Source organism: Papilio xuthus, unplaced genomic scaffold (genome assembly GCF_000836235.2).
Source record: "Papilio xuthus unplaced genomic scaffold, Pxut_1.1 DF827679.1, whole genome shotgun sequence".
Classification (NCBI taxonomy): Eukaryota; Metazoa; Arthropoda; class Insecta; order Lepidoptera; family Papilionidae; genus Papilio; species Papilio xuthus.
In genome coordinates, this window is record NW_013530970.1 from 1,777,569 (window position 1) to 1,789,025 (window position 11,457).

Below are 11,457 nucleotides of genomic sequence, written 5' to 3' on the forward strand. Positions count from 1 at the left end.
TGCATATAAAAATGATATTTCTCATGCAATATTTTAGCAATAATTGACATATGTTTATTTAATTTACTTAGAAAATAATAATATGAAAGCAATAAAAAATGGTTTATGTTCCGTCCCACAGCATAATAAATATATTGATAAAGGAAAAAATATAAATAATATCGAAAAGTTGTTATGTGTACAGTAAAGTATTAAAAAAGTATAATAGTATATAAGCGAGATTCGTATATGTATAGATTATGTTTACCCCCTTTCTGCAGGCGTGAAGATTTTGTGTTATATTGATTTAATATTGCTATCTCTTTTGCTTATATAAAAATTGTCATGTCTCTTTCCTTCGGAAAGTAAACATAATGAAATAGCTCCATTTTATTGAGCTTGGTGCTTTTATGTATTATTATGACAATTGACTCCCATTACTAACAAATCTTTTATAAATTCGATTTAATTTTTTAATTCAAGATACGATCGAGAAAAACGCGCGCAATGTCGAATTATAGCCACCATATTGAAATGTCAAATAGTTTCAGTGTCAGCCAATCACCGGGCTGTATTATTGACAGTAGCGACACTAAACATTTCATACCTTTATAACCTCCAAATTGAACGTTTAATACGAATTCGAAATTCAAAAAAGCAGATTTTACGTGAATATGTTTTTTTATTTGTTGCTGGATTTTACGAAGTTACAATTGATGGCTAGTTTTGAGGCAAGTATGAGATAATTTTATTCCAGGGGTCAATTGTTACAAATGTTTGTACAATATTTTTTTTATAATAAGTTGTAAAAAAATCTCCCACGCCATATAATTGTGTTAAGGTGCAAATGTTCCTATGAGTGTTAGGGTCTTTCAATCGCTGTGCGTTCGTGTAATAGCTGACCATTTCTATAGCATCTTGTAAGTGTCATGTAATAACATTTTACTAATAACAATAACTTTTATCTTAATAAAATATACAATTTTGAGTTTTATTTTTTCATTTACCTTATATACACGAATTTATACTTTTAGGGCGTCGCAATGAAGTGGGTGAGTCGCTGCCCTGTTTTAGAATACCAAAATTAAAAATGGATATAAAAATATTACAATATATCCAAATAGATTACACTTACAAATATTTACATGCAATATTAAGCTATTTTAATTATAATTTTTTCTCTTTTTTTGTAATTCTTAAGTAAGGCAAGCAATCTCACAATGTAACTAACATATTACTTAAACTATAGCACTAAGACGAAAGAGACCTATAATACGGGTCTAGAACCTAGTTTAGGAATCAGGCGTACTATTACTATGTAATTTTATCATAATTTTTGTTGCCTAAATAAACGATTTTTTTTTTATAGATAACTAAAAACTACTTGTCTGCGTTGTTAAAAAATACCACATGTCAAAAAGCATTGCCTTACAAAAAAAAAAAAGAATTTTATAACCAGCCTATACTCCTTAGCCCAGATCATCGACTAATGACGCCGCATTTTATTTTATTGTGGTAACAGGATTAAAGAAAGAATAATATTCATAATTTAGACATTTATTACAAAAACTTACAGATCAATCAAGTTATAGAAAGATGTAATCGTCGACTAAAAACGATAAAAAAAAACTTAATATTTAATATTATCTGTACAATAATTCGTAAGTATCTAAGCGTCGTATCTTTGGAATTGTATGAGAATGACTAGATAAGTTGTTACCGCACCAAGTACCTGGAATTAAAAAAAATATTCCCTTAAAACTTTTAGCCAGCCAGAGTAATAAGTTTGTATGCTTTATCGTTTTTGTCTAATCTAAGAGGACATAGCCCCCCAGGTAGGGGTTCAAGCCCACCAGAAGGGGCTTAAGGCCCTCAGAACAAATCAAACCTCACATAAGTAGTAAGGCCCCCAGAGTAGAGTCTTGTCTTTCTTAAATCCACTGTCGTTTCTCTACTCCTAGTATATATAGTGAAGAATATTATATTATATAATTGAATTAAAGAAAACACTTACGGAAGCTACAAGAGGTCTATCCAGAGTGCACATTCCCATCGGCGAGTACGTCACAGATTGCAACATGAGTTGTCGCGCAAACACCTCCAGTCGTGACGGCAGGCTACCGTTAGATGGCGCTGATCTCATTAGCTGACAGACCAGACCTTCTGTTCTCTTACCCTGATGGAAGGTTTTTAGTGAGCCTAGTAAAATATCATAGTTTTTCTTTTGTTCTCCTTTAAGAATTTTATATTGTTATAGTTTTATCCTTTTGTAGATTTTAGTTTTGAAGTTTTCTAAAGCTTTTTACCTCGGTAATAGTGTAGTGACATGGTTCGACGACAACAAACATTCGTAGCATGTGAGTCGCGCACCACAGGAACTGCAGCACCAGGAAGTGGATTCTATTCGTTGATACGACTGCAATACAACGCATTATAAATATACAAAATCGGTGGCTCGAGGGCAATGCACTTGACTTGAAAATTGCAGGTCCTGGGTTCGAATCCTGCCACGTACGGATGTGTTTTTTGATTTTCGATATACATATGTACATTTATCCGACGCGACGTTCTGACGGTGAAGGAAAACATCATGATGCAATCGGCACATATTTGTGAAGATTTGAGTGTAGTCAACCAACCCACGTTGGGCCAGCGTGGTTGACTATGGCCTAGTCGCCCCTGATATAGGATAGGCTCCGAGCCACACAGTGGGAGCGTACAGTGAGCTGATGATGATACCTAAATACTAAATGTACACAAACTACAAAGACCATAATAATGTTGTTCAAAGTTATGTTGTTCACTTACTTATCTCCATAATCAGGAAGTACGGTGTGACAATCAAGTGCAACAGCGTGGATATAAGTATCAGTATGAGCGGCAGACCGTAGCTGCGGTCAAGGGCGTGCACGACGTCGCAAAGCGCGCCGTGCAGGCACGCCAGCCGGCGTATAGCCTCACATGGTGGGACCACCAGCCGAGGTTCTCCAGTTACTGTACAATGTTGAAAAATAGCCGCCATACATCGTTATATGTCTGGTTTAATTACTATATAGCGGTGTTTAAAAATCATAAAATCTTAATGCATGTCAATTGAATGACAACCTTTTTAAACAAAACGATTGCACCTGTCATTTTAAAAACAGCAATAAAACTAAGCTGCATTATTGCTAATTATTTTTATAAGGATTCGAATCATGCGAAGTAGATTATGATTTTATATTCTTTGCCATAAAAAAATTGTAACCTGTGTTCCGAATGATGACGCTATGATCGGGGTCGTGCAGTGTGTCAACCAGCAGGCTGACATTGGCACAGCGCCGCGCTTCGGTAGCCGCCATACGGATAGCTAGCACGTTTAAAGGCGGCGGCTCGTACATTTTCTTTACTGCGATAAATATTAATTCAACATTTTGGAATCTTTATATAAAACTATTACAGATTGCTTTAATATAAATAATAATATAACTGCAAAACATTGCATGTTGGTTACATAGTAACTAGAACGGATTTGGATAAAGTTTAGAAGAGGAATATAACTTATGCTGGTTTATCCTTGAAAATATAAGATTCCCTTTGGATATATTTTCTTTTTTAAAATCAATTGATAAATTACAACCAAATGAAAACACTGGGATTCTATACTTCCACTCAATGTGTCTCTGGAGAGTAAGCTAAAAATTACCAGGAGCGGATACAATTTTGGCAGTTAGGGCCAGTGCGTTGTTGACAGCTTGAAACCTCGCGCGCACAGAGAGCGCTGTGAAGGCGAACTGCAGCTCCAGAATCATAGCCACGTACCATAGTACGTAGAAACCTATGTAATTTATCACCACGTTCCCTGCAACATTAACAAATCCAATTTAATATTCGTAATCTAGTGTTCGACATGGCCCTATTCTTTTTTAATAATACCTGCAGTGAAGCAAAATATCGTAAGGAAACCTGCCTCAGAATAAATTTACAGATGTCAGTGGTCAATTGGACTGATTGTTCGAGCGTGGTACATCGTCAGCTCATTATAAGTCCCCAACGAGGGGCTCGTAGCCTACCCTAAGTTAAGGGTGATTAGGCCATAATCAACCACGCTGCCCGAGTGCGGGTTGGTTGACTTCTAGCGTAGTAGGCTACTAGTAATTCCTAAACTAAGATGGGCTGACAAAAGGGAGGTTTAGCATTTCTTTTCTTAGGCATGTAGAGTAGACTTCACTTTAACTGAACTGACTACAACTGAATCCAATATAAAAATACTTCTTAGTGGAACTTACATTGTCTTTGGTACTTGGTAGCTTGCAGCGCATAGAAACAAAAGTCGTCAGCGATTAGAATGGAGAAGAATATGAGAATGGCAAGGAGTATGGCGCATAGTTTGCGTTCCGTTACGCGCGAGTACTGCGCTCCGATGCTGTGGTCCACCTAAAAGCGATAAAGTTAAGTATACGTTTTCTTTTTAACTCTTTTATCTGTCCTTATCTTTTAGGGTCGACCTTCCTTCTTCTCTTTGGTATGTATATTAACATTTGTAATTTGCAATGTAATTTTAACATTTTCAAATATTATTAATTTATTCCTTTTTACGTTATAAATCGGAAAATAAATTTATTGTTGTGTTTTCCTTTTTCCGTAACACGCCCCCTTTCGAGCCTCAAGTGATTAATGGATGATCTTTATTGTGATGAGATTTTTTGAGTATTGTTGTAAAATACTTGGTATTAAGTTTATCTTACAGATGCAATACTCTCGCAGAATTTGAGCATATTCCGCATTCGACGGGGTGCTCCATAGACGCCAGCGCCGGCGGTCACCGCGACGACCAAGACATCGCAAGCGGACACGACTTGTGACATGCGTGATGACATACGCACGGATACCTCCACGCCTGCAGACATCTCCGCCACCAGCCCGGAGATTGTTGATATCACTGCAAAATTATTCACATTTGAACAGTGGTAGAGCCGGCTTTAACATCTTAGCACGAATTGGCCCGGCTCGCTCGGTGAACTACCACGACCACAATTAAGACAGGCATGAAGTGGAAGCAATTCGGCGTTTCGTCTGATGAGTGTGCATTCCGGAGACCTAAATTAGTCCTCTTTCCCTTCCCACTGTTTTTCTTTTAAGCAAAGGATGGGAAGTGGAAGAGGACTTTCCGGATGAGAGGATACATGGAAGGGGAAAATATTTTCTTTCTGTGCATCCTATCCTCCGTCTATTAAAGATAGGCAACGCATATGCAATTGCGTATGTCTATGGGCAACGGTCACTTCGCTATTTCAGTGATTTCAGGTGGCCGCTCGCTCGTTTGCCACCTTATCGTATAAAAAAAATCATATACTGCACACAATCTTCATCCGTTTAAATTATATAATCTTTCTATTCGTATATCTCTCAGAATTTCACCGGCTTCTAAGAACTTTGGCTTCTATAATAGTAAATCCTAAATATTATTTTCAGTCGACAGATTTACATATTTAGTACCTACTCTTATAATAAAAAGTTTTGACTATATACAGCGTTTGTAAAAAATATTTTAAGCTACCTCACAAGATCAAAGTGTCTTCGCTATACTTGGATTTATGACCTGCATATTTATATGTACCTTTATATGTAACCTGTATATTTATTCAGATGATTTGATCATGCCTCGCTTACCTAAAATTGTAACTAGAATATATCCGTATATGCACATAGCGTTTGAAATGGAGACGGTGAATCCATTGCAGCGTGACTCGAAACGCAATGGAGCCAGACCAAAGAAACTGGATACCTGAAACATTACACACTACAGCAATTCTAAGATTATTAGGAACATTCATTCTAATATAAAATAGTCCTTTGACCCTTATTTAAAGGCAGTTTCCCATCTTTTGTTATGAACGCAATCATTTGCACCCAGTACATAGTAGGCTAGCGGTTCTCTGTGGGGAGAGTGGCCTGATGCGTTTTCTCTCACCCTCAGAATGATAGCGTGTGCACCGCCGACGACACAGTGCATGACTCTGGTGTCACCGCCGCCCGCGCCTGCACCCACGCCCTCACCCCCGACCGCAGCGCCTTCGTGCGCCACCTTATCTGACTCCACACCTACAAAATTACCACTAATAATATGACTTTAAGAAAGTGAAAAAGCGATTGATTACACTCCGGTAATATGAATTGAATGACACCACATAATATACAATCATTAAGTACATAAAAAGTTACTGTATATTAATATTAAAGTTGTCATGAATCAAAGAAACACATGTACATCGACTCACAACCCCTATAACAATCAGGGGAAGATTATGAATCAATTAATACTTAATAATTCAAAATTGGTCAAGCAAACCTTTATAATAGACACAACGATCACACTCAAAAATACATTTTTACTAAACAGTAAAGAACACGTCTTACTAATATTATATATGCAAACGTTTGGATGTATGGATAGATGTTTATTAGAAGGCTCCAGATTGACTGCATGGATCTCGCTGAATAGATGTAGAACGTTTGCCAAAACACATAGACTATTGATTGAGATTTTTAATCCCTCGCAGACGAAGTTGCGGGCAACCACTATAACAAATACGTGACTGATCGCATGCGATTAGTCGTTAAGTGGAAAAAGGACACGTAGCAATCATTTGATTAAAATTTCGTGGTCAAAGTTACCAAGGTTAGAAGATTCATCCGTGATGTGTAACAGTAAACTGTTAACTATAAGAATTCCAAGCAATTAAACCTATTTTGACATGATATTATAGCCTTCTGTTAATAACAGGTTTTGAATAATCGTTATACATTATTCAAGTATGTAAATATACCTGTAGCTATTATATAGGGTTACATTGGTTTGTACTCATTTGTTTTGTTCTAATGTGTACAATGTACTCATCCCGGGATAGATCAGAACAGACAGGACGACACAATTTGATATGTGTCCGAAAAGCTAGACCTTACATAAGATATAATACAGAATAATTAGCCAGGAACCAATTTTTTTTAAGGCGTATTTTAATGATGTATACGTGTATATTTAAAATTACATTGATTTTATTATTATTTGAATAAAAAATATAACTACAAAATGCACGAGCGCTCACTCGTATCCGAGTGGGCGGCACTAAATGTGTTAATATTATAAATGCGATTATTTAGATGAATGGATGAATGTTTATTAGAAGATATCTCCAAAACGATTCAACGGATCTTGATGAAATTTGGCATAGCCTGGAAGAACACAGGCTACTAATTAAGTTTATTAAATTACGCGCGGACGGAGTCGCGAGCTATAGCTAGTAAATAATAAAAGTGAAATAAATACCTTTATTCATTACAAATTGGAAAATAAAATAAACTTTGAATATGTTTATAAATCACTGAATAATGCCTGGTTTATATTATGCCAGTAGTATTTAAAATCATCGCTCGCATACAACTGGATTAATGTCATTGGCGCCAGTAAACCAAAACAGTACATGCGAGGCCAGCACTACTGTCTTATTGAACTGGCATAATGGAAACGAAGCATAGAGTACGCAGGCATTTTACAATCACTGTATACAATGTAACTTTGGGTTATCACTGTCGAAAATCTTTTATGAAATATTTCTATCGCACCCTTCCTCTTTGAATAGATAAGGACAACAGGTTTAAATTATGACTACACTTGTGTTTCGTTAAGCAATTATGATTTTACGATTTTCATTAGGAACCTCATATCAAAAGTTATTTATATTGAACTAAAGATACATTTTACGTTAAAATTGAAGGTTTAATTAATAATTCGATGATTAATTAACACGGTATTTCAGAGGCAACCTTCCGCGATTTGAACACGAACGTACTGCTATCCCACGGGTTTGTAGCGAGCTTGTAGCTGCCGTATCGATCATAGTTATAGAAAAAGTTTAATTGCCTATCACTTGGAAAACACTTCATAATACAGTGAAGTTTTACAACCCAATATTATGAACATCATATACACTAAACATATAGTTTCCATCGTCCCGTTCGAGTTGAATTATTGTTGTTGATTTTGTAATTAGTCATTTTAACAAGCAAATTGATTATTAAAGTAATACATTCACTAATAGACGCACATTTGGTAGTTAATAGTAGAAAAGATTATGTTTTTAGAAGTTTCATCGACTGATTAAAAAAAAAATGTTTTTTTTTCGTGACATTTGGTTTCAAGGTCGCACTTGATACGTATAGTAATGAGTTTTCAAATATTGACACGGATATCCACTGCTAGGATACTCGTAAAAAACCTTGTTGTCAACTTGAGGCATTTTTTTTTAATTTATTGAAGACAGGCGTGAAGTAGAAGAAATTCCGCGTTTCGTCTGATGAGTCTGGTAGCGGAGGCCTTTCCCTTCCCACCCTTTTTCCGTAGTAGTTCAGAAGTAGATTTTCCGGGTAAGAGGATGCATGGGAAGGGAAAATTTTCTCTTCTTGTGCATCATCTCTCCGTCGATTAAGGGAAGTCAACGCATCCGCAATTACACATGTCTATTGGTAACGGTCACTTCGCTATTTCTGCGATTTAAGGTGACCGCTCGCTCGTTTGCCACGTTATGAAAATAAAAAAAAATGGAATTTTGTTAATTTGCGTAAAACGGAATACTACATGTCATTGTACGTGGTGTAAACAAATAATCAATTTGCGGCAGATGTTTCGACGCTGAATCAAAACTGACATATTTATTCGTTGAGGTGCGAAATGGTTACATTCTTGAAGAGAATTTATTTCAAGCTTAAATAATATTATGACTGGCCTAAAATATATTACTTTTATTCATTGATGTAAAAAAGAAAAATAATAGTAATAGAGTAATCAGTGTTTGTTAAAACTTACCGAAACTTTCACATTGAATATTTTAAGTTAATGTCCGTTTAAATATCAAAAATGTCACGTGTGTTTTAATGGAATACGAAAACAAACTGGCATTTGATAGACACTTTATGAATAAAGTAGTTTTTGTATTGAAACAAATTATATAGAAGGAATTTAGGGCGTACCACGCGGTGTCTATAGCCCCTCTAGTATCGGATACCTTTAAAAGACTGTTCGTTTTCGTTGTTTTGCGTCATTTGTTGTACTTATGGTTCCAATACGTATTTCGAGAAACAAATTTATATTTAAACATACTCGAGCAAACACTTTATTTTCGAACTAGTGGTAGCCGCGACGTCTTCAGCGCAGAATTAAAAAAAATAATTTGCCTGCGTGCATCAGCTAACTTCAGGTCAATGTCCCGTCAAAATCGGTGCAGATTTTTCGCAGATTACCCGAAACAAAATCGGCCTAAAGGACAAACAAATAGACAGACAAAAAAATAAAATATAATTTTGTTGATAGATGATTTTTTTCTCGATATTACATACAGACACTCCAATTTTATTTAAATATCAGTGGGCACATATAATGAGCTGATGATGAAACAGGAAACCTAAGACTTACTGTTGAGTAGTCATAACTAGGCTGCACACTTAGCAACCACTAATTAACTAGAAGTGCTATTAAAACTATTTATGGTTATCGCAAAACTGTCAAGTAATGGAAATGTGTTGCTTGGAATTTTGTCATTCGTTCTAATTTTAAAATGCAAAATTAAAAAAAAGAAAAGTCATTTCAAGTGTCGTCTTTGAACAAAGCAGTTTTAATAACAGAAATGTTTCTTTTCATTTTACATATGTCTCTAATTGTAAAAATATTTGCTAACACAATTCATCCGGTCGATGTAAAAATAAGTGAGAATGATTTGCAGAAGATAATTACAGAAATAGATTTAAATGAAGAAAATTTAATATCAAATAAATCTTTAAAGAATGACGAAGATAAGTTTACTATTTTATGGAAAAAAATTGCAGACATAAGAAAACAAAAGAAAAATTTAAACAATCTATATAATTCTATGAATAATATTGAATATAAAGATCAAAATAAAAATAATTTAAGAAGTAAACGACAAATTCCCGAAGGAAACGCTCAAGTATTGATTGGTACTTTCCAAGCGATAGTAAGACCTTTGAAAGCAGATGCTGAAAGTAAATCCATCAATATTTAAAATGTCATTTTAATTTCGTTTTAAAAGTAATTAACAGCATAGAATAAAAGTTGAAAAAAAACATTGAATGTGTTATTAAAAATTAATTACAATTTATTATTCGTATATATTTGCGCCTTTTACCGTGGAGACCTTGGGGCTTTGGGGTGCGGAAGCCCGTCACCTGTTTAAGGAGATTTCCGCACGCCTCATCGACGCCTCAGGGGATCCAAGGGCTGGCGCGCATTTTGCGCAACCTGAGCCTGGACATCCAACGGGGAAGTGCCGCCAGCCCCTTGGGAACCCTACCGTGCGACCGCAGCGTTTTGGAGTTGATTTTTTTATATTATTTAGTTTCATTTTTAGTTTGGTTTAGTTTATGTATATAGTTTATTTAATATATTTAATATTAATTAATTCATTTATTTTCTAGTGGTTAGTTATTTAGTAAGATCATATTTTAATTTATAATTAGGTTAATGACATTTTATTTATTATTAAATGAGTCTCTATAGGCAAGGTTCCGAAGATACTGGCAGCGTTCCCCGTTGAATAGCTAAAGTTATTCTTTGTACCAGATTGCTGCCAGATCTTCGGTCTCCTGTGGTGATGGTGTATTTTAAAATAAATTTTCCAAGCAATAATGTTTCATGTTTTATTTCAATTAAGTATTTGATGGTTTATTATATTTTTAGATTGTTTTTAGCTTTATCTTTTATTGTAATTAGAAGAAATGTTGGAACCCACAACATGCTTGATATACAGGCTTGATTGATGGAATACTACTAACTTTAGACTTAATTTGTACTATTAAATATATAATTTGAATATTCCGATGCCTAATTATAATCAGTTTTCTAATAACGGAAGGATGGATGCTATTTTTTTCAACTAGGAGAAAATTGTTTTTTTTTAAACTGAGAACATTATTGTCATTAATAAGAGAATCTAATCTTAAGGGAAAATAAAAGATCTGTACTATAAATTTACAATATTTATTACGATTAAAATAACCATACTATTTCCATTACACCTTATCACATTTTTTTATTATAAAATATTAGCAGATTTTTTTGTAAATTTACTAATATTTCTTTAACCATTCCAACTAAGCTCTAGGCTTGTGCTGAATATGGTTTACGACAATAGTCGAATGGCGGGATTCGAACCCCCTACCTCGTGGTCGGAAATCCGTACCCTTAACCATTAGGCTATTGACGCTTTCAACATTACATTATATCGGATAAAATCTGATAGTAATTCACGGCGACGACACAACATCGACAACGAACGTTGGTTAAATTAAATGACTAATTGATTAATCACTTTATCCAGCTCCAGGTTTTTGTAGTAAAGTAATATTAAAAAAATATCTTTTATACAATACAATAAAATATATTGGTAATATTTAAATTACAGCTACAGTAGAGTATGATTTACT

The 11,457-nt window shown here is 34.9% G+C and overlaps 1 protein-coding gene across 1 annotated transcript; it reads right to left on the bottom strand.

Moving 5' to 3' along the window:
• Positions 1-1,648: 1,648 nt before the first annotated feature.
• On the bottom strand, positions 1,649-10,768 carry Gr9 (gustatory receptor 9). The gene is made up of 11 exons (XM_013312245.1): positions 10,747-10,768; positions 5,933-6,072; positions 5,632-5,746; positions 4,707-4,900; positions 4,248-4,395; positions 3,665-3,820; positions 3,227-3,367; positions 2,788-2,973; positions 2,286-2,395; positions 1,994-2,155; positions 1,649-1,711 (listed from the first exon to the last, which is right to left on the bottom strand). The coding sequence occupies exons 1-11, from the start codon at positions 10,766-10,768 to the stop codon at positions 1,649-1,651; spliced, it is 1,437 nt and encodes a 478-aa protein (XP_013167699.1).
• Between the last annotated feature and the right edge of the window lie 689 nt (positions 10,769-11,457).